This window comes from Ursus americanus, chromosome 6 (genome assembly GCF_024610735.1).
Source record: "Ursus americanus isolate L20-20 chromosome 6, mUrsAme1.1.p, whole genome shotgun sequence".
Taxonomy (NCBI): domain Eukaryota; kingdom Metazoa; phylum Chordata; class Mammalia; order Carnivora; family Ursidae; genus Ursus; species Ursus americanus.
In genome coordinates, this window is record NC_142132.1 from 53459700 (window position 1) to 53484550 (window position 24851).

Below are 24851 nucleotides of genomic sequence, written 5' to 3' on the forward strand. Positions count from 1 at the left end.
GGGGGGCGGGATTTAGTGTTGGCATCGGCCCCTGGCCTCTTTCTGCCCAAGGGCCCAGGACCCTGCCTCCCAGGACAGCAGGGGCCTCAGGAGACACTCACCCCCTGATGGTCGCTGACAGAGAACTCCACTGTGAACTCAGACTTGGTCTGAAAGAGAAGGGAGGGAGGGAGACGGCAGAGTTAGAGGGAGGCACGCTGATGTCCTGAGTCCTGGGCCCTGGGCTCTAATCTGGCCTCGGCCTCTAAACTGCTGTGTGATCTTGAGCAAGTTGCTAGACACCTCTGTGGCCATTACTTTAAATGTAAGGAGAAAGCAAAGGTTGGGGTTTTCAAACTCGTACCTTAATTTGCTAAGGGCTGCCATGTCACCAATTCCTGTGTCTCTGGAAAATGTCCTTTAGGGGAACACTGTTCATGGGGATCGACTTGTCTATACCATGGAGCCACCATTCTATGGCGGATAAACCCTGGGTCATCGTCCTTCTGGTGGGGACACCCCACCCACCCAGGGACACCCCACCCACCCCATTCCAATCCCCAGTCCAGATATCAGCACTGATCGTGGAGGAGGGACTCCATTTAGGCAGGAAGATGCTACTTCAGGGTCAGAATGGGGCCTCAGAGGAAGCCCCTAAAAGAGGATGAGCCAGCCTCCCTCAGTGTCTGCCTCTGCCCCCAGGAAAGAACTGGGGCAGGGTATGGCCAGCTCGTACCTCTCTGTCCAGCGGCTGCCGCAGCCACACCACGCCTGTGTCGGGCTCCACGGCAAAGAAGCGGGAGGCCTCCTCCCCAGACACGCCGAACACCAGGGGGTCATTGTCCATGTCTCGGGCCAGCAGCTGCGTCACAGAGGAACCTGGAATGGCCATGGGAGAGGTCAGAGTGCAACTATGGGAGGTTGGTCCACTCCTCAGCACCTTGCTCAGGTGGCGGAAGCCCAGCGGGAGCGCCACCCCATGGACTGCCCCCAGCTCACTGTGCACCTCTGGGCTCTGACCCAGGCTCCCTGCCCCAGCCTGGCCACTTGTCACAGCGTGTATGTGCCCGTCACAGAGAACTGTGGCTCACCATGTTTTAGGTGGCTAACAGACAGCTGAGACCTGGGCCTGTCCCCCTTTCTTCTGATTTTAATGTGGAGACCCCCTCCTCCAAGTGGCTCGGATGAGGGCAGGCCCCTTCAATTCTTCTGTTCCAGGGTGGGCACATAACTCAGCCTTAGCCAATCAGAGCATTCCATCTCCCTGGTCACAGCGATTGGTTCAGGGATGAGCACGTGTCCCAAACAAACCAGTCAAAGCCAACCCTGGGGCCTGTGCTTGAATGGGAAAGAGGAGCCCTCCTTCCACGGGGTCACTAACTTGGCCCTGCTGGCAGCCACCTGTGGCACCCCCCCGGGAAGGGCTGGCCTGACAATGAGGCCAGCAGGGGGCAAATAGAGCCACATGGGGCACGGGAGAGACTCCTGAAGGTTTGAGGGTGGGCGGCCAGCTGTGCCCGAGTTTAGCTCCAGCCTCTGGACTTCTCAGCTACATGAGCAAATAAATCTGCCTCCCCTCACGTTTTTCTCTTTGGCCTGAGTCCACTGAGTTGGATTTCTGCCTTTTGCAAATGGAAGCACCCTTTCTAATTCACAACATACTACAATACTTGGCATTCGCCCAACAGTGACTAGGTGCTGGCCTTGTGCTAAGTGCTGGAGAACACAGAGGTTAGGAAGATGTGGCCCGGGCTCCAGGAAATCGAGGCCAGACTGGGTGCAGGGGGTGGTTTCTGTTCAAAGGAGAGGACTGAGGTGTCCCTGTTCCCCAGGAAACACAGCCCTGGCCAGAGGCCCCCAGGATGCCTGGCCTAGAGCCCTGCCTAAGAAGCCCTAGTGTAGGGCACCTTCCCCCGGGAATCACAGCTCTCCCTAGGTAGCCTTCGGGCAGGGTGACCAACCCCCTGGTTTGTCTGGGACTGAGGCAGACATACTAAAACCAGGAGGTTGCAGACAACTGGACGGGCTGGCTGCCTTAGCTCCGGGAGGCCCTTGCACCTCCAGGAACTGTGCAAAATGTCATGGGCACACAGTGTCACTTTCTGCAGAGCGAGTCTATAGTCTTCACCTGATTCTCAAAGGGGTGGTTAGATTAGAATCACGGCCTTGGGCAAATCACTTCTTTTAAAGCCTCAGTTTACCCTATAAGATGGAACACTCTTCCCCAAATACAGATTCTCGTGTTTACTGAGTAGCTCTGACGATCAAGCTAAGTAAGCAAGGATTCCAAACTCTGGGACTATTATCTAGAAAAGAACACTAATGAGCTTTTCTAAGTGAACTTCTGACAGTTTTTTTTTTTTTAAAGATTTTATTTATTTATTTGACAGAGAGACAGCCAGCGACAGAGGGAACACAAGCAGGGGGTGTGGGAGAGGAAGAAGCAGGCTCCCAGCAGAGCAGGGAGCCTGATGTGGGGCTTGATCCCAGAACTCTGGGATCACACCCTGAGCTAAAGGCAGACGCTTAACGACTGAGCCCCCCAGGCGCTCCTGAAAGGACAGTTCTAACATGACAATGATAGCTAATATTTCTGAGTGCTAACCACACTCTCGACACTGGGCTAAGAGGTTTCCATGTACCGTCTGATTCAATCCTTACCATTATTCTCCCCATTTAATAGATAAGGTAACAAAGAGTGATTAAGTAATTGACCATGGCCCACAGTTAGTAAATAGCAGAGCTGGAATTCAGATCGCAGGCATTCTGGGTTTAGAGCCCTTGTATCCACAACCCTACACATCTCAACACTTGATATGTGAACTCAAGATTCAGGACTTCTATGGACATGACCCTCAGACCCTGACCAGAAGACTAACACTTGGAAAAGGAAGATACCGGGCAATCACTGGGCTCTGTGGATATGCCAGACAGAGTAGTAGGCTCATTCACCCAGGTTATGTCATTAAATCATCCCAGCTACTCTGTTTGGTAGCCATTATTCTACCCACTTTACAAATTAGGAAATTGAAGAGCAGAGAGGCAAAGTTCCCTCTCCAAGGTCACACAGCACAGCAGGATACGGCAGCATCCAAGGTGATGGGAGGAGGTGAGAAGCAGGAGGAAGAAGAGTAAAATCATGGAACAGAGTCGGAACAACCTCGGAGACCTTTTGGAGAGCCCAAACTTTCCATTTTAAAGATGGAGAAGCTGAAGGCGTTTTGCTAGTTGTCCTTAGTACAATGGTGGGGGAAAGAGTCCACAACTAGTACCCAAATTTCCAGACTCCCAGCGCAGGGCTCCGTCTGGATGAGGAAGGAGGAGGATGTGAAGTCATTGATAAACCAAGAGCATCTCTGCAAAGCATCTGTGTTGTTCAATGGCAAGCGATTGTTTTTTTTTTTTTTTTTTTTTTTTTTTAAAGATTTTATTTATTTATTTGACAGAGAGAGAGACAGCCAGTGAGAGAGGGAACACAGCAGGGGGAGTGGGAGAGGAAGAAGCAGGCTCATAGCGGAGGAGCCTGATGTGGGGCTCGATCCCAGAACGCCGGGATCACGCCCTGAGCCGAAGGCAGACGCTTAACCGCTGTGCCACCCAGGCGCCCCAAGCGATTGTTTTATACTAAAATTAATAGGGTATTTTGGAACACAATGTAACAACTTATTTTTTAAGACCGAACCTAAAGCTATAAAAGAACTTCCAGCCTCCCCTGGCTTCCAGGGGTGCACATCTCCTTTCTGTTCCCCTCAGGTGTGCTGGAATGGCAAAGTTTGAAAGGCTACATCCTAATGCATTGGGGAGAGTCCATGTGAGGAATGTGAGGCCCCGAGCGGCCCCGCCTGCCCACAGCATAATGAGCCCGCGGCGGCCCCCTGGAGTGAACGCTTCACCTGCCAACCACCGTCAGGGTCCAGCACAGGTGGGGGATATGGGACCAAGCTCTCTGCTGGCCGATGGGATTCTGGAAAAGACCACCCTGGCCCTCTAGCCAAGGTCATATGACTTGGCCCGATATTCCAAATGGCTCTCTTAGGCCCGATACTCAGGCCCTTCCAAGAAGGGGGGCACTGGGCAGGACATGGATGGGGCCATCAGCTGCTGTCGCCCACCCTATAATTTCCTGGACTTTTATCCATTTTCCCCTCAATTATGCGCTGCTCAAAATGGTCCTTTTCGGCTTCCTCACAGGCTCTTGCCTGCTTACGCCTTCTTTGTGTCCCAGGTAATTGCTAGTGACCTTTTCTAAGTGTACTAATTAAAGGTGCCGATTTAATATTATATTTAAGACAAGACGCCCCGCAATTTTCCAGCTGGGCACAAACTGGAAATCCCCCGCCCAGGGCTGTTCTGTCACTCCACAGAAGCTGGGCCTCACTTTGGCTTCTCCTGGACACAGGGCTTATTTCTCCACCAGGAAGCCTTCCAGCAACCTCTGTTTGCACCATTCACACAGGAACGAGGCCAATCTGTGAGGCCCCACTCCAGCCCAACGGTCCTAGAAGCAGCCACTCAGGAGAACCATCCCTGACTGTGGGGCCCTGGGGTACACATATCACACTGCACGTTTGCTTCCCACCTGAGACGCAGATAACATGCCCTCCGACTCAGACCGCAGAATACCTGGAGTTTAGTGTTTTGTTCTAAAATTGGGATAAAATGCATGGAATACAAAATGCATCGTTTTAACCATTTTAACATATGCAATTCAGCCATATTAGGTACGTCCACAGTGTGGTGCAACCATCACCACGATCTGCTGCTAGAATATTTCCATCACCCCCAAAAGGAAATCCATACCCACTCAGCAGTCAGTCCCCATTCCTCCCTCCCTCCGCCCTGGCAACCACGAAGCCACTGCACCTCTCTATGAATTTGCCTGTTCTGGATATTTCCTATAAATACAATGATACGATGGGTAGTCTTTGTGTCTGGCTTCTTGCACTCAGAATAAGTCTTCGAGGTTCATCCATGTTGTAACGTAGTATGTAATTCCTTCCTATGGCCGAGTCACATTCTGTTGTATGGAGAGATCACATTTTTTTATATCCATTTATCTGTTAATGGATTTTTGGGTTGTTTCCCCCTTCTGGCTATCGTGAATGGTGCTGCCATGAACATTTGTGGGCAGGAACAAGGAACGAGGAGTGGAATTGCTGGGTCCCAGGTAATTCTACATTCAACCTACTAAGGAGCCACTGAATTGTCTTCCACAGCAGCCACACCATTTCTGTGCCTACCAGCAGTGGATGAGGCCCGGAGCTCTTTCCAAGGGTAGGAAGGACACTCAACGATTGACCGGGACTGGACACCCCCTTGCACAGTGCAGAGGTGGGAGCTGGCAGTCCTCCATTCCAGATGCTTCTGGTACCTGGCCCGCTAGGCCTCAGCACATGCCACTGTCACACACACCAGCCCGACCTCCAGTGCCAGCCTGGCACTCTCTGCTGAGGGTTCTGGCCATTGGAGACTGCCTCCCCCACCCCGGAGAGGCTGACGTGCCAGGGACTAAAAGCTCTAGCGGCAGTGCTCAAAGAATGACTGAGGCAAGGTGGCGAATAAAGAGGTGGCAGATAACCGCTTCAGCTCCCTCCCCTCTTGGGGGGCTAACGCAGAGGCGTGTTGTACCCTGGCTCTCAGAGCTCCCTGCTGGGACTCACCCCCATGGGGTAGACGTGATTGGTCATGTGTCTTCACCTCCCTGTCTCACCTCCTCAGTCCTCACCTGCGTTTTCTGGAACCCTCTTTCCCACAAACGATTTGCACTTGAACCCTCATCACCAGGCCTGCTTTGGGGGGAACCCACAGAAGATACCCCGTAAAATTGTGGCATCAGAATCACCCGAGAAGTAACAGAATAGGTTCCCAGGCCTTGCTGACTCAGGTGGCCCTGGGGGACGTGGGGAGAGCCCAGGGTGTGAACTTTTAACACAGCAGCCCTACTCTCCCTGCGAGAGAGCCTGACGCACAGCCAGGGTGGGACGCCCTGAGACTGCTTTATAGCAGGGAGAGCTTCAAATATTTAACAATGGGCATAGTACAGGCATCAACCAATCAGAAAGGATGCCGGCCGTAAACAACCGGACGGGTGCGTGCCGACTGTAAGTCAGCCTGGTTTATGGCTCCCATTTCAGATGCAGAGAAAAGCTCCTCCGGCCCCAGGATGATTTAAAGGCTCAGTCTTAGGGCTCTTGGCTCAATCAGTGCGGCAGGAGGACTCTCTGTTCTTGGCCCCTCCACCTCTACCCTCACGGGGAAGGGTAAGTCCACAAGGCTAGCCCCCTCGGCTCTGTGCCAACCGGATCCAGGCGGGGGCCACGCCTCGCCTCATGGGTGGAAAGTGGAGCTCTAAAGAGCTTGAGTCCCCGCCCACCCCTGCCCATAGCAGCGCTACTCCCAACAGCCAAAAGGTGGAAGCAACTCACAGGTCCGTTGATGGGAGAAAGAATTGACAAAACGCGGTCTATATCTATAATGGAATATTATTCAGCCTTAAAAAGGAAGGGAGTTCTGACACGCACTGAAACAAAACATGATCAACCTTGAGGACACACTGCTGAGTGAAACAAGCCAGTTACAAAAGGACAAACGTGATATGAATCCCCTTACACGAGATATCCAGTGTAGTCAAATTCACAGAGACCAAAAGTTGAAGGGTGGATGCCAGGGGCTGGCAGAGAGGGGAGAATGGGGAGTTGCTGTTTAATGGGTATAAAGTTTCAGTTTTGCAAGATGGAGAGAGTTCTGGGGATCTGTTGCATGACGACATGAATGTCCTGAACACTCCAGAACTGTACATTAAGACATGGTTAAGATGGTAACTTTTTGTTGTGGTTTACCACAATTAAAGAATTTAATGCCCAAACTTAATCGGATTAGGTCCAAGGCCCTAGTCATCTGGCCTGAGGCAGCACCTCCCACATCTCGCACTGGCTCCCGGGCTTCCCCTCCCGGACCTGGACCTTCTTTCTGTTCCCGAACAGTTTGTGGTTGCCCCAGGGCCTTTGCCCTGGTTGTGCCTTCTGCTGGGCATGTCCCTACCCTGCCAGCTTCCTCACTATTCCCCTCTCAGCCTAAGAGTTACCTTCTCAGAGAGACCTTCCCCATACTTGATCATACACAGAGAGTCTATCTAAAGGGACACCCCATCACTCCAAGTCCCTGCATCCCGTGTCACTGTCCTCATGGCTCTCCTTCTTCTGAGCTGACTGCGTTTGTTCACCTGACTTGCAGACAGCCTGCCCCAGCCCCTGCCCGGCATGCAAGCACACCTTGGTTAGCTCCACGGGGGCCAAGGCCTGGCCTGTCGTGTTCCCTGTTGTGCCCCTAAACCTAACACAGGGGCTGGCATTCCAGGGGTGCTCAATAAAGAGCCACTGGGTAAACAAATGGGTCCCGCCAACTGTCTAGAGGTGCTAGGCGACAACAGACCCCAAAGTCATGTTAGATCTGTGAGCCACAGCAAGGGGAAAGAGGATAGCCAGTTAATTCCTAATTATGTATACTAATGGACAGGAAAAAGCATGGCTAATCGAATCCTAATAATGCCCAAACCGTAGTGCTTGCTTTGGGATGCAGGCAGCATCATAGCTGGGTACTGGCTGGGGGTCCAATCTCTCAGGAACTAGAGCCCTGTATTCCACTCTTGGGCAATGTACCCCAACCTGGGGCCATGAACTCTATCCTGTAGCTCTGTACCCCATCCTGGGGTAATGTTCTCCATCCTGGGGTATTTATTACACCTTATCCTGGGGACCATCTACCCCATCCTGGGCCATTGACCCCATCCCACGGACTGTGGACCCATCCTTGAGGCCAGGTACCCCAACCTGGGCAATACATCCCATCCTGGGTGCCATGTACCCCATCCTAGGGCAGTGTACCCCATCCTGCAGCCCAGGGGCCCTGGTTGGGATGGGGATCCACTCAGTAGGCTGCAAATGCCCCTGAGACGCACAGGGCTGGTGACACATCTCCGTGGTGGCCTCAGCCCCTCAGCAGCAGGCCCCGTCCGTCTTCCAGGCAAGGGACGCACAATCACAGCTTTCCCTGCAGCCCTGCTGGGCCCACGCTGATCGCTAAGATGACTGCTATTACTATTATTGTTGTTATTTGTGCTGAGGAGTGAGGGCTGGGATTGGCGTGTCATGCTCTCCTGGAGAGCTGTGTGTTTTGCCCGCTAGACGAGGGGTGGGCCAGAAACTCAGGCAGGGCAGTGGCGGCTACAAGCCTTCTTATTTATTCTGGATGGGGGGAGATGAAAGCTGTTTGCTCCCCAAACGCCAAGTGGGAATCACAGAACGAATGAAAGGGCTGGAGAACACGCTGTGTCCTCCTGGGAGCTGCGTCTTCCTACAGCAAACCTCCGATTGTGCCCACCCCACTCAGACACCTCTGTAGTGCCCACAGATTTCAACCCAACTCCTTCCTGAGCTGGCCAACGCCCCTCCCAGCTTGCGCTCGACTCCGTGGCGGCTCACATTCCCACCGCGTCCCTGGGCTGGGACGCCAGCCTGCCAGCAGCCCTTAGGCACACCGTGGCTCTGCGTGGCGTGGGCTCCTGTTGCTCCGAGGGCCTGGAAGGCCGCTCCTCCTCCCACCGCCTCTCAATCCCACTCACCGGTAAATGCATGCCTCAAATGCCACCCTGGTCACAAAGTTCTCTCCCCTCTGCGCTCCCTGAGCCACTGTCCCTACCTCCGTCCAGCACAGAGAGGTTATTGGAGGCTGATGTCCTGGGACATGATTTCAAATCTTCCCACTGCTCCAGGAGGGACCGTGGCTCCTCTCTGGGGCCCAGGAGCCAACCGGTGCCTTCCCTTGCCAAGCACAAATGGCTAATCCATCACAGTTCCCTTTTCCATTGAGTCTATACTCAACTTCAGATTCCTTCGCGATGCTGGGTTATACACTGCCACTACCAGCCAATCTTCAACCTAAAAGGACTTCACGTCAGCCTTGACCTATTGTCCCTTCCCATCCAGGGACCAAGGATCTTACCATCCGCCCCTACCGGGCTCAGGGCAGTTGGAAGGGAGAGAATCAGGCTTGGAGTCTATGGGCAAACTCAGAAACACGGGCTAGTTATGGCTGAAGTTGAGACAAAGCCCCATATTGTGCAGAGGGAGAAGCAGGGGTCCTGGCTGGGAGACAGTCGGGTGCTTGGGACATGCGGATTGGGAAGTGCACTGGGAGTGGCTGAGTCAAGGAGGAGCAGACGGCGGCCCCCAGACCCAGATGAGAAGCCATGGCTTATGACCAGGTCTTTCTGAAAATAACCAGTCCCTGCTCCCCACACGCCCCAGGCCCACCCTTCTCCTCCTGGTCCCGAGGGGCCTAGCTGCACTGGTCTTGGTCTCTGCCAGAGCCAGGGGCTCCTGCCCTCCCCCTCTCCCCAGGGATGAGCCCCCCAGAGCCAGGGCTGGCCTTGGAGCCTGCAATCTCATTTGTCTCTCCTCTGGGATCAGACAGGCGGGTTAAGTGCCTTGATTCCTGCGGATAATCTCATTTGTCTCAGGTTCACCCTCCCCATTCTCCTGCCTTCAGTCAGGCTCCTTCCTCCTAATCCCCCTCAGGGGCTTGAACTTGGTTTGACCTCAGAGGGGCTGATTTTTGTTTTTGGGTTTTTGTTGTTGTCCTAGGCGGCTTTCTGGGCCTGGGGGAAACCAGAGTGAGTTCTGAGGTGGACCCCTCTCTACTGGAGGCAGGTGGAGCCGAGCCTGCCTCATTACCCTCATCAGAAAACCCTCGCTCTAATAAAGGGCACTGGCTCTGAGCCGTCTTCATGTCTTCTCTCTCCTGTAGTTCGGTCCACTCAGAGTAGATGGCATGAACTGTCTGGGGGAAAGGAAGCTAGTATTCATTAAGTGTCCACTGTTTACCTGGCACCGGGCTCAGTGGTTTTCATACATTCTCACTGTCATCTATTTCTCATCAGGACACCACAGAGAGGGGTTAGCATCCCCACTATACAGACGAGAAAAGTGAGGCTCAGAGGGGTAAAGTGACCCACCTAAGGTCACACAGCTAGGAGGTGGCAGAGTGAGGATTTGAACACAAGTCGGTCTGACTCAGAATTCGTGTTCCCTCCCCCATCCTCATGGCTTTTATCACAAAGCCTGTTGTTATCCAAGCCCTAATCTGAGCAGCTAAACACTGCCCTCTCCTCATCCCACAGAGACTGACCCCCACAGACATCCCCAGACCCCCTCCATGTTTTAGGCTCCTGCATACTTTAGGCTGCTCTGGACCCCCGGGGTTACTTGGCTGGGCTGAAGGTGAGTACCCTTGGGGCAGGGACTGTGGGGACCCACCCATCACCCTGGCTTTCCACCACCCACTTATCACATGCCAGCAAGATGGCAATTCCCTCCTGAGAGTCAGAGACGGGTGGCTGGCTCACTTGAGCACACAGGTGTCTGATGGCCAAGGGGACAAGCTAATTCAGCAGAGAGGAAGGAGACATTAAACTGAGCAGGAGGATAGAAACCAGGGGGTTTGGTGGCAGGGCAGAGGATGAGCAGCATGTTACTGTTCTTTTAAAGTAATAAGCCCAAGAGGAGACATCGGAAATCAAATACTTGAAGGACCTGGACGAGAGTCTCAGAAACTCAGAGTCGTTCCACTTTTGGCACAACAGACACATAAAAAATCATCATTGCCAAGGGCTGCCAGGCCCAGCCGCAGACACTGACGTGCTCTCAGCCCCTATAACCTTATGAGTCACAGAGAGGTTGCGTTACTTGCCTAAAGTCACACAGCTAGCACGTGACCGAACTAGAACTGTTCAGTGACTCCTCTGATGCCCATGATGCCATTACAGTCCTTCCCTCATTCATTCAACAAACACGGCCCGAGGCCCCGCTCTAGGCACTGGTGATACAACCACGAACAAAGCAGACAGAAGTCCATATGCTCCTGGAGCTGCCATTCCAGTGGGCACGCCTACACACCTGTTAGGCCACATGCTTTTCGTGGCTGTTCCCAGGCACACGGGGGAAGCACGAGCATGGGTTGAGGGTCTCGCCACTGTCGAGACAGATGTATGGAGAGCTGCAGCCCTGCCCTCTGCCCTGCTTCATGGACTGTGGCCCCCAGGATGAGCACTGGGCAGGGAGGTGAGGGCCGTGGGATGCAGGATCAAAGGGCACAGACATATTTCAAGAGGAAGACAGCCTCAGTGAAATCCCTTTATAAGAAGACACAAGTGGTCAGGCATACGATTGACAGGGCTGCACGGAATGGCGCTCAGTCATAACTTCCTGTGTGGTCCTGTGTGACCGTGAGGGAGTCACGCCCTCTCCGAGCAACCATCCCCCATGGACACCATGAAGGGGCTGACATCAATGGCCAAAGCACAGAGGTCCTTGGGGAGAATCAATTCCAAGCCTGGCAAGCGGGCCTCGGTTCATGTGCTGGGCTGGTCCCCAGGTCGTGGTTCACGGAAGGATCTTGAGGCTGCATGGGTTCAGTGGGACAAAGCACTGTGACCCATTAGACACCTGCTGTGAGCGGGGGACGGACCACACTCTCATTCTTGAGGAGGCCAGCAAACTAGGGCTGGGCAGCTCCATGACAAGTCCACGGCCGCCCAGCTAACGGCTACAGGCAGCAGAGCTGACACTCGATCAGTCTTGGGCTCCCAGTACGCCTTCTGCCTCACAACATTCAAGTCCCATCTGGTTCAAATACCTCCAAGACTATGGTCCCGTTTGCCACACCACGTACAAGGCTCCTGGCTGGCAAGGCTTCCCAAACTAGTGGAGACACCCGGGGAAGCAGCCTGACCTGTACGGCCGGGGTCCGGGCTGGCCTGGACACTGTTTTCTGCACAGGAATAGCAGCCTGAAGAAGAAACAGCCATGGATGAAGAGGCTCCAGAAGGCTCTGTTTGACCTTCCTGAATCCTTGCTGCCAGCTCCCAGGCCCAGGGGGGCTGAAGTCCTGTCACAGGGGCCCAGAGAGCCAAGCGGTAGTTACCAGATTTAATAACAGTGATAATAGTGGGGTGGGTATTTTTTTCCCTTCTCCTGAAACTTTTCAATTCATTGAACTGTTCAATTAACTTTACAAAAGGAAATGTGGAAAAATGTCGGCAAATTGAACTTGACATTATCATTAAAATAAACAGAGCACTGCAGGCCTTTAAAGGCTCACAAAGAGATTATCCAAACACTTGCAGGGCGTGCTGATTCCTTCCTGCTCACGGGGACCCTGGCCCTCCCCTCCTGCCCGAGCTTGTGCCCTGGTCAACACTCACATTCCCCCAGCTCTGAGCGAGGCCCTGCCAGCATCACCCATCATCACCACCCTCCCCTCGCTGTGAAAGTGAAGGAGGGGGCCAGGCTCTGCTAACCAGCTGCCGTCCCCAGTGAGTCCCTTTCCTCTCCGGCCAACAATGGAGTGTTTTAGTCCAGTGGGTCTCGGGCCTGGCTGGACATCAGAGTCCAGATCCTAGTCATCTAAAATTCTTCTCAAAGGGAATTTGGACCTAAAGGCCTGACTTCAGAATCCCAATCGCTCCTGTGCCCCCAATCCCTTAGCCAGAGCCCAAGGCCCAGGGGCTGCAGATTTTCACCTCTCAACAGCAGGAAAGGATACTACTACTAAGAACCTAAGAAAGGTGTCACAGGGAACCAGGTGAGAAAGACACCCTTCCCCTCACCCCTTCTCTCCCTCCCACTCTCCACTGCCCAGGAGGCCAGAAACGTCCCTCCAGAAATCACTTCCTCTTTGAGGAGACTCATAATTACCCACAATGATCACAGCACCATTCATTTTGCCCTAAAATTAATACATCACGTTGAGAATGATATCGTACTAATTTATCACAAGATTTATGAAACTTGCACTTTTTCTAATGAGATTTATGCAAATGCCGCTCTTGACACTGTTTGTGTTTTAAAAAGTTCTGACAGGGAAGTGGGGGTCCAGCCCAGCTGGCAGAGGCCCTGCCCCCTACTCCAGGGCCAAAGGGGAGGGGCTCCATAGTGGTTCCTGCCCTTGGAGGGCCCCAGGTGAGCAAGCCCCTGGGCCTTTCCACTGGGCTCATCCCTCAGTCCCATCTCTCCCCAGATATACCCTTATTCATCTGGAGCCAGCCCTCCGAGCACGTGTACCTATTGCCTCAGGTGGGGAGGCCGTTACAGGGGGTGGGGCTGCTTCTCTAGGTGAGCAGGGTCTCTCTCGCCCAATCAGAGAACTTCCAGGCCCTCGGTCCCTGAGAACAATCACAGGTGACAGCATCCCACTAGCCAGGGCGTGAGACAAGAGCGGCACACAGAAGGCAAGGGATAAGGTGGCACTCACTCTCGGGGCTGACCCCATACTTGCATAAGCCTCAGAGTGTCCCCTAAAATATTGTGCCCTGGGTGCCTCTCCTGCCTCACCCTAGTCCCCACCTTGCCACTAGCTACCATTCACTGAGCACCTACCGTAGGACAGGTACTCTGTTAAGAACTTCACACACACGATCTCATTTGATATTTACCACACACCTGGGAGAAAGGTATTTCCCACACTCAAGGGAGGAGACTGAGTCTCAGAGAAGTTTGGCAATTTGCTCAAGATCACACAGCTAGGAAGAGGTGGAGTCAGAATTCAAATCCAGGCCCATCTGACCCTGAAGACAATGTTTTTCTTCAGAACTGACCCCAAACAAGTCACAGGGGACTTCCCTCTTCTGGGGGTTTAGTAATACCAAATACCCAAGAGTCATATCCCACATATTCCGTTATCTAGAACATGGATGAAAATCAGGAAATTAGCCCCAAAGGTCTTTGAGCAGCTAAAAGTCATAGCACAAAACCCATACACTAAATTTCAAGCCCATGATGAAAAAGAGAGATATGGTCAGGTCCTCACTCTGAGCCTGTTTACTCCCACTTTACATACAATTATAATTAGATTGGTTCTTTGTTTTTTCAATTCATAGAAATGTCAAACAGTAATGAAAAGCAATAAACAATAACTTTCACTGTTCACAAAATGAAAAGATCAAAGCTCTCTGAAAAGTGATCACTTAAAATAATCTGAATCCCTCCACGAGCTCCTGTCAATGACAATACATCATCAGAGCATTCTATCCGTTCAATCCGTCCTGATGTGTTCAGTCCTGTGCCACGTAAGTGCTAAATGCTGAGTCATTCCTACGTAAGAAGGCAAGTGCATATGTAAGAGATCTTATGAATATTCCGTGCAAGTCATTCTAATTTAAAAAGATTTTATGCTTAAAGGAATGCTCCCCAAAGTGTATTTCACGAATCCTTCATTCTCTAAGATGCTAATGGCTACTCCATGAAAACGCACTCCTTGGTCAAAGAGGTGTAGGAACACTGCCTTAGAGAAATGTAAACAGGGTTCCTTCCTGCAGAACGTCCAGAGCCTTTCTTACATTAACATGCGTGCTGAAGCTCCACGGGTGGTAGAGAGGATAGAGCTTTCCCCAGATTTATTTGGCCAAAAAACCCTTTCTTCTAAGAGCATCTCAACGGGAAAAGGGTATAAGTGGTTCAGGAAATAATAATTGAGGAAACACTGGGCCAGGAATTTTTCTGGTTATATTTACTTGAGGCATATCTTTTTTTGGGAGGTGAGGGTGGGTGGGTGAATGGATGGATGGATGGATGGAAGGAATGATGGGTGGATGGATGGCTAGGTGGGTAGATGGATGGGTAGATGGGTGGGTGGGTGGGTGGATGGATGGATGGATGGTGGATGGATGATGGATGGGTGGATGGATGGATGGGCAGGCAGGTGGGTAGATGGATGGATGGATGGATGGATGGATGGATGGATGGATGGATGGGTAGATGGGTGGGTGGGTGGGTGGATGGATGGATGGATGGATGGATGGGTGGATGGATGGATGGATGGAATGATGGGTGGGTGGATGGCTAGGTGGGTAGATGGATGGGTAGATGGGTGGATGGATGGATGGATAGATGATGGACAGATGATGGATGGGTGGATGGATGGGTGGATGGGTAGGTAGGTGGGTGGGTGGTTAGGTAGGTGGGTGGGTGGAGAGATGGATAAATGGATGGATGGATGGATGGATGGATGGATGGATGGATGGATAGATGGACAGATGGAAGGAATGATGAATGGGTGGATGGATGAGCAAATGAACAATGAGTAAAGGAATAAATAAACGAATAAACTGTTTTTATCCAAGGAGCATATGAGAATCTCTGTCATTGAGGGGAACACATGAGTACAAAGTCTGGGACCACTCCTCCATATGAATCAGCCCATTTCCCCACCAGGTTATAAGTCACTGCTTCATGAGGAGGGAACTTTGGCCTCAAAGGAGGACATCAGGTGAGCTGCTTTTCACTGGAGCCAAATCCTAAGCACCTGACACACTGAACTAATACTCATAATAACTCTAAACATGTGGATGGTGCTCAATACTTAGAAAGTGCTTTCCTGGCCATTCATTCCAGGTCCTCTGCCACCACACCCTCTGGCAGCGGGCTGGCCAGTGGCTACACACTCTCTTAATGGGGAAGGAACTTACAGTTCAGCACAGCTGAGTGAGGAATCCAGAGTCATCCAGGGTAGGTTCCTGGAACTGGAGTCAGAGGCCCAGGTCCCACTCCTGGCCCCATCTGTGTAACCTAAGCAAGTCTGGCCACCTCACTGACCTCACTGCTGCCTCAGAAGCTTATGGCAACAGTGAAGCCAGAAAACATAAGAAGAAACACGTCATAAATCCCAGACATCCTCAAAAGGCTTCAATTCCCCCACAGCGGATCCCAACCAAAGCATTTCGCACACTCTGTCCTAACTAGTTGCCGACCTCTTCTGAATCTACCCTCTGACCGTAAGCACCCCAAGGGCAAAGACTATGGCTCCTGCTGCCTGCTGTACCCCAAAGCTTCACACAGTCCCTGGCACAAGACAGGTCTCTGATCAGTGTCTACTGAACAAATGAGTGAGTGAGTGAAGGAATGGATAAATGAATGAATGAATGAATGAATGATGAATTACTGTGTAAACACAATGTGATTTGATTCTAGAATTTGCAGGAGTGTGGGTTTTGGAATGCTAAAAGGATTCCATCCCCAGTCTCTACTGGGCACATTCCAAGGAGTACCTGCTGTTTTTGTTTTGAGGGGCACACAGCTTTCCCAGTGGGCAACCTGCCTGGTGCCTGTCTAACTGGGAAGGATGTTCTTTAATTAGGTCTGCTTAGTTTTTAATTAGGCAGAGGACAAACTTGTGGAGTCCTTGGAGGTCCCCTTTCCGTTGGAATGAGGATTCTTCTTCCTAGTCCTCTGTGAGGAGAGTTGGAAGTGCTCAGGCCCCACATCATTGAAACGGTGTACACGTGGGCGGGAAGTGGGAAGTCGTAAATGGAGAGTTAGGGTGGACTGCGGAGGGGTTCACTTGCCTTTTAGAAGGGACTGCCTGGAGATTGGCTACCTACATACCTTTTCATGTATACCTGTCACACCATGGTTTATAGTACCCCCATTCTCTAGATGGGGTTATAATTCACTTTGGAAACTTGTGGGCAAAACTCAGGCCCCTTTCTTTTCTCTTTTTCTGGGTCTTCTCTTTTAAATTGTTCTGGGAAATCTGTGTCAAGAGGCCTAGAAAGGGAGGTACAGGATATGTGCTCCATTCCTACTGGGTCCTGCATTTCACTATAGACTGTCAGGGGCCAGGTGATCATCAGTGCCTAGCAGACCATTTTCCCCCCAGAGCAGGTCAGAGAGCATGGCAGGATGCCAATGAAAATATCCTACTTCCCACCGGGCAAATACAGGAGGCACTGGCTGCCTTCCTAGCCCCACCTAACCAAGGCTGACGTGGCACTGTGGGGAGATGTGCCCAGTGAGCCAAACAGTCCCTGAATGTGGCTTCCTGAGGGGTGTGGTGGCCAGGACTTGCCCATGCCCCAGTGGAGAAGGGGGTCCTCTGGCTCCAGTGGGAATCACAGAATGTCAGAGCTGGATGGGCCTCAGACATCAGGAAGTGCCCTCATGTTGCTTACAAGGACACAGAAGCCCAGGGTGAGTTGGGCTGGTCAAAGTCCCATATGCAGTGATGAGTCAGAACTAACGTTCTGCTCGCCTCTGTCACCAGTAAGTGCTTTTCTACCTCTTCTCTTCCAAAATATAGCCCTTCTCCAATCATCAACTTTTCTGCACACCCTTCCTCCCACAAATTATACTGAATGTATTAAGACAGTCTCAGAAAACAAAATGTAATGTTTCTGGCTACATCACAATAGAAGGGCATAGACTGTGACCCTAGGTTAGGTTGTAAAAGAAAACCCAACTCCTCCAACAGCAACTCAGTCAAGTCAACCACCACCACTAGGGTTCAGTCAAAGCGCTTACCTGGTAAATGGGTGCTGAGGCTAATGTCAAGCTTGGAGGATTGGACTTCAGCTATGTGCCCCAAACTGTGCATGTCTGTTTATTTGACTGGGGACCTCGGGTAACTGGTGTTTTCCTAGGGGTGTGCCATGGACAGGGAGCTGGTGAGTTCGTGGTGTTGGATGGAAGGCAGGAGAAATCTAAAGGTGCCCAAGTGATGGCCTCAGCCAGGGCCAGCACCCCTCCAAAGTGGCTCCTGCTGAGGAAGGGGTGGGGGAGTCTCAGCAGCCAGCACACTCACAATAGTCACAGCTAGGCCTCACAGACAGCTACCCTGGAGGTCAGCCCTGCCTACCAGTGTGGCTGCAGCAGCTGTGGCCCAGCCATAAGAGGAGCACACTCACAGACCACACAGGAAACAACCCTGGAGCACTCGGTTCTGGTGACCACAGGACCCCTTCTAAATAAGGCCACTTCTTCAAGACCAGGAGAAGTAACTGATCTGCCTAATATATAGAAATAAACACAGAAAGTGAGGTGAAATGAGGAGACAGAGGAATAAGTTCCAAACAAAAGAATATGATAAAATCTCAGAAAAAGAACTAAAAACAGAGATAACCTACTGCATAAGAGTTCAAAGTAAAGGTCATGAAGATGCTCACTGAACTTAGGACAGGAATGGATAAACACAGTGAGAAGTTCAACAAAGAGACAGAACCTATAAGAAAGAACTAACCAGGGCTGAAGGGTACAATAATTAAAATGAAAACTATACTAGCTGGAATCAGTGGCAGATTAGAGAATGAAGAAGAATGAATTAGTGATCTGGAAGACAGGATAGAGGAAATCATCCAAGCTGAACAGCAAAATGAAAAAAAAAAAACCCACATTTTTTTTTTTTTAAGTCAGATAGGTTAAGGGACCTTGGACACAACATCAAGTATACTAACAATCACATTACAAGATCCTAAACGGGGAAGAGAGCAAGAAAGCAGCAGAAAACTTACTTGAAAAGATAATAGCTAAAACACTTCCCTAACCTGGAGAAGGAAACATCCAGGCCCAGGAAGCACAGAGAGAGCTCCAAATAAGATGAGCCCAAAGAGGTCCACACCAAGACATAGTAATTAAAATGTCAAAAATTAAAGATAAAAAGAAAGAATCTTACAAACAGCAAGAGAAAAACAAATAGTTATGTACAGAGGAACACCCATAAGACTATCAGCTGTTTTTTCAGCGGAAACTTTGCAGGCCAAAAAAGAGTGTCATGATATACACAAAACGCAGAAAGGAAGAAACTTACAACCACGAATACCCTACCCCATTTTGGAGCTGAAGGTTATCAACTTCAAAACTGAAGGGGAGATAAAGAGTTTCTCAGACAGAAGTTAAAGGCATTCATCACCATTAAATTGGCCTTATAAGAAATGCTACAAAACACTTTTTTAAACAGAAAAGGTCATAACCAAAAGTAAGAAAATTATGAAAGACAAAGAATCTCACTGGTAAAAGCAAACATATAGTAATGGCTGTGGATCAACCACTTACTAAGCTAGTATGAAGGTTAAAAAAAAGATATAAAATCAATTATATTTACAATAATTATCTAAGGTATACACAAAATAAAAAGATGTAAAATATGACATTGAAAACATGAGACATGGGGGGAGGTGGGGAGTAAAAATGTAGTGCTTTTACAATGTGTTCCAAGTCAAGCAATCATCAGCTTAAAATAGTGCTATGTATGGGGTGTTATACATGAACCTCATGGTGACCACAAACCAAAAACCTATAATAAATGTACATACACACAAAAAGAAAAAGGAATCCAAACATACACTAAAGAAAGTCACCAAATCACAAGAGAGCAAGGGAAGAACAAATAGAGAAGAACTACAAAAACAACTACAAAACAATTAACAAAATGGCAGTAAGTATGCAATTGTCAGTAATCACTTTAAATGTAAATGGACTAAATGTTCCAATCAAAAGACACAAGATGACTGAATAGAAAAAATGAGACCCATCTATATGCTGCCTAGAAGAGATTCACTTCAGACCTAAAGACACAACACAGACTGAAAATGAAGGGATGGAAAATGAAAAACATTTCATGCAAATGGAAAGAAAGCTGAGGTAGCAATAATTATATCATACTAAATAAGCTTTAAAACAAAGATAATAACAAGAGACAAAGGAGGGCATTATGTAATGATAAAGGAATCAATCCAACAAAAGGATATAACAATTTTAAACATCTATGGAATGCAACCAACATGGGAACACCTAAACATATAAAGCAAATATTAACAGACATAAAGGGAAAAATCAACAGCAATACAATAATAGTAGGGGACTTTAACACCCCACTTACATCAATGGATAGATCATCCAGAAAGAAAATCAATAAGCAAAGAGTAGCCTTAATAGGCCAGATGGACTTAATAGATGTATTAAGAATATTCCATCCTCAAACAGCAGAATACACATTCTTTTCGAGAACACATGAAACATTCTCTAGGATAGATCATTTATTAAGCCACAAAACAAGTCTTAATAAACTTAAGAAGAGGGGTGCCTGGGGGCTCAGCTGGTTAAGTGTCTGCCTTCAGCTCGGGTCATGATCCCAGTTCCTGGGATTGAGCCCATGTCAGGCTCCCCTGTTCAGCGGGGAGTCTGTTTCACCCTCTCCTTCTCCCCCTCGTTCCTGCTATCTCTCTCACTTGCACTCTGTCTCTCTCTCTCAAATAAATAAATAAATCTTTTAAAAAATAAACTTAAGAAGACTGAAATCTTATCAAGTATCTTTTCTGACCATAATGCTATGAAATCAGAAATCAATTACAAGAAAAAAAAATTGGAAAAAAACACCAACACATAAAAGCTAAACAATATGCTACTAAACAACCAATGCTTTAACAAAGAAATTGAAGAGGAATTTTAAAAATACCAACACAAATGAAAATGGAAACAACATTACAAAATCTATGGTATGCAGCAAAAGCAGTTCTAAGACAGAAGTTCATAGTGGTACAGGCCTACCTCAAGACACAAGAAAAATCTCAAACAATCTAACCTTACACATAAAGGAACTACAAAAAGAGAACAAAGTCCAAAGTTAGTAGAAGGAAGAAAATAATAAAGATCAGAGCAAAAATAAAATAAAGGCTAAAAAAAATAGAAAGACTAATGAAACTAAGAGCTGTTTCTTTGAAAAGATAAACAAAATAAAAAAACCCTTAGCCAGACTCATCAAAAAAAAAAAAAACTGAATAAAATCAGAAATGAAAGAGGAGAAATTAATTGACACCACAGAAATACAAAAGCGGTAAAAGAGACTATTATGAAAAATTGTATGCCAAGAAACTGGACAATCTAGGAGAAATGGATAAATTCCTAGAAACATATAATCATCCATACTGATCCAGGAAAAAATAGAAAATCTGGATAGACTGATAACAAGTAATGAAATGGAATTAGATATTAAAAAAACTCCCAACAAACGTCCAGGACTGGATAGTTTCACAGGTGAATTCTACCAACCATTTAAAGAAGAGCTCGTATTTACCCTTCTCAAATTATTTCAAAAAATTGAAGAGGAAAAAACACTTTGAAATTCATTCTATAAGACCAGCCTTACCCTGATACCAAAACGAGATAAAGACATTACAAAAAATAAATTACAGATCAATATCCCTGATGAACAAAGACGCAAAAATCCTCAACAAAATATTAGCAAAGCAAATTTAACAATACATTAAAAAAAATTATTCACTGTGATCAAGTGGGATTTATCCCAGGGATGCAAGGGTGGTTCAATATCTGCAAATCAATGTTATATACCACATTAACAAAAGGAAGGATAAAAATCATATGATCATCTTAATAGATTCACAAAGAGCATCTGAAAAAATTCAACATCCATTCATGATAAAAACTCACAAAAAAAGTGGCTACAGAGGGAACATACCTCTATATTATAAAGACGCACATATATGACAAATTCACAACTAAGTTCATACTGAATGGTGAAAAGCTGAAATCTTTACCTCTAAGATCAGGAGCAACATATGTCCACTCTCATCATTTTTTTCAACTTAGTACTAGAAGTCCTAGCCACAGCAATCAGACAAGAAAAAAGAAATAAAAGGCATCCAAATTGGGAAGGAATAAGTAAAACTGTCACTATTTGCAGATGACATGATACTCTATATAGAAAACCCTAAAGACTCCACCAAAAAACTATTCAAACTAATAAATGAACTTAGTAAAGTTGCAGAATAAAGATTAACATACCGAAATCCATTGCATTTCTATACACTACCAGAAAGAGAAACTAAGAAAACAATCCCATTTACCATTGCATCAGAAAAAAAGAAAATACTTAGGAATAAACTTAACCAAGGAGGCGAAAGACCTGTACACTGAAAACTATAAGGCACTGATGAAAGAAATCAAAGATAGCATAACTAAATGGAAAGACACACGATGCTCATATATTAGAAGAATCAATGCTGTTAAAATGTCCATACTACCCAAAGCAATCTACAGATTCAATGTAATCCCTTTCAAAATACCAATAGTACTTTTCACAGAACTAGAATGGAGAATCCTAAAATTTAGATGGAACCACAAAAGACCCCAAACTGCCAAAGCAACATTGACAAAGAAGAACAAAGCTGGAGGTATCAGATGTCAAACTATACGACAAAGCTTTAGTAACCAAAACAGTATGGCACTGGCCCAAAAAAAGAGACACATAGATCATTAGAATAGAATAGAGAACCCAGAAATAAATCGATGCATATAAGGTCAATTAATTTATGACAAAGGAGGCAAGAATATACTTTCTGTCTTACACCATATATTAACATAAGCAGTAAAGACTTTGACATTAGTTTTAGCAATATGTTTTTGGATCTGTCTCCTCAGGGCAGGGCAACAAAAGCAAAAATAAACAATTGGGACTACATAGAAGGAAACCATTGATAAAATGAAAAGGCAACCTACTGAATGGGAGGAGATACTTGCAAGTGAAATATATGATAATGGGCTAATATCCAAAATACATAAAGAACTTATACAACTCAGCATCAAAAAATAAATCCAGTTAAAAAATAGGCAGAGGATCTGAATAGACATTTTTCTAAGGAAGACTTACAGATGGCCAACACACATGAAAAGATGTTCAACATCACTAATCATCAGGGAAATGCAAATCAAAGCCACAATGAGCTATCATCTCACACCTGTCAGAATAGCTAGTATCGAAGAGACAAGAAATAACAACTTTTGGTGAGGATGGGAAGAAAAGGGAATGCTTTACACTGTTGATCAGAATGTAAACTGGTGCATTCACTGTGGAGAATAGTATGGAGGTTCCTCAAAAAATTAAGAATAGAAATACCATATGATCCAACAATTCCACTTCTGGATATTTATCCAAAGCAAACAAAAACACTAATTCAAAAATATATATGTACCCCTATATTCATTGAAGCATTATTTACACTAAGCAACATATGAAAGTAACATAAGCATCCACTGATAGATGAATGGATAAAGAAGATGTGGTGTGTATATGTATACATACACCCACACCCACACACAACAGACTATTATTACTCAGCCATTAAAACTAAATGAAATCTTGCCATTTGCAATAACATGGATGGACCTAGAGCCTATTATGCTGAGTGAAATAAATCAGAGAAAGACAAATACAATATAAGCCAGTTATATGTGGTATCTAAAAACCAAAACAAATGAGCAAACAAAGCAAAACAGAAACATACTCGTAAGCACAGAGAACAAACTGGTTCTTGCCAAAGGAAAGGGGTGCAATAGGGAAGGGAATTAAGAGGTACAAACTTCCAGTTATAAAATAAATAAGTCATGGGGATGTAAAGTACAGCATAAGGAATATACTCAATACTATTGTAACGACTGTACAGTGACAGATGCTAACTAGACTTATCATGGGGAACATTTCATCCTGTATATAATTGTTGAATCACCATGCTGTACACCTTAAACTAATGTAATATTTTATGTCAATGGAAGGGAGGGAGGGAAGAGGGAGAGAAGGAAGTAAGGGACAGAGGGAGGAGCGAGCCCAGCGAGCCATGGCCAGGCCACACAACAGGATTGAATGATTCTACAGTAGGGCCCTCTCAGAGGCCCAGCCTAGAGCAGAAAGTCTTGGCTCCCTTGAAACTTCTATACCCAGTCAAGGGGCTGGGCTCTTCTCTAAGGCCTCCATTTCCCTCCACCTTCTAGCCTCACAATGACAAAGATGAAGGGCAAAGAAACAACTCCAGCACGGTCACTGTCTAAGGGGACACTTTAGTAAGTGAAATGTGTGGGGCTGCCAGAAAGAGAGTTATGGAAGCCTTCCCCACAACCTCACCACATGGCCAGCCTGGAGGGAACCCCCTGGAAAGACCTCCATCAACCACTTCAACCCAGCTGCGACCACATGGCCTGAGGGGCTGGCAACCTTACTTTCATGCACTTAATCAATGCATTTGGCACTCCTGGCCACTTGGAGTTCCTCGTGGTGCCAAAAGTCTTAGTTGATGGAGGTTGGTCAAGGATACGGCATCTCAATTATGCAGGATGAGTTAGCTCCGGAAAGTACAGTACGTGATGACTAGAGTTAGCAATACTGTACTGTATTCTTGAAGTCTGCTATACATATATCAGAACATCTAGTTGTATGCCTTAGATACATATAATTTTTATTTGTCAATTATACCTCAATATAGATGGGGAAAAAGTCCTGATTGCTGGGGAGGGGCCAAGGCCAGTTACGGCCACTCTTAATACACATTTAGGATGGGGAGCTGTGAAGCTAGATTTCCCTGGGTGCTGGATTGGCACTTTCACTAGCTGGGTGACCTGCGGCACGTTACTTTGCCTCTGTGAACCTCAGTTTCCTCATCTGTACAATGGGAATAATGACAGTATGTGTCTCCCAAGCCTGTTGTGAGAATGAAGTTAACACATGTAAGAACTCGGGAAGTGTGTGGCACATTAAGTATGTGCTCAGGAAATGCTGGTTACTAATACCATTCCCAAAGCCACTCATAAAGATTTCTCAGCTGCCTGTTCTGAAGCAGGCCCTTGGCTGTCCTTTATAAGCCTCATTCAAGTAGCCCTGGCTCAGCTATCAACCCCTGTGTGGAAAAGTCCGTTGGCCTCAGTTGCCTGGTTTGTAATATGATGATCTTCCATTCTATCAGCGAATCTACCTGCTATTCACTTAGCGACTCATTCTTTCCTCAATAAACATTTATGGAGGGTCTATCATATGGCTTTTAGTGTGTGTGCCAGACATCAAACCAGATAGTGAGAATTAACAAAAGTCATAACACAGGGGCACGTCTGGCTGGCTCAGTCAGAAGAGCATGTGACTCTTGATCTCGGGGGTCATGAGTTTAAGCCCCATGTTGGGCATAGAGCTTACATTAAACACACACACACACACACACACACACACACACACACACACAAAGTCATAACATAAATAATAAGAAAAAA

At 47.7% G+C, this 24851-nt stretch overlaps 1 protein-coding gene across 8 annotated transcripts in view; it reads right to left on the bottom strand.

The window, feature by feature from the left end:
• CDH23 (cadherin related 23) overlaps positions 1–24851 on the bottom strand; it is a 404613-nt gene that overhangs the window by 286116 nt on the left and 93646 nt on the right. For all 8 annotated transcript variants that reach the window (XM_087863049.1, XM_087863048.1, XM_087863050.1 and 5 more), the window contains exons 4-5: positions 716–858; positions 102–149 (exon numbers count right to left, since the gene is read on the bottom strand). In XM_087863049.1, coding sequence (XP_087719175.1) covers positions 102–149; positions 716–858 — 191 coding nt within the window. The remainder of the gene's footprint in view (positions 1–101; positions 150–715; positions 859–24851) is intronic.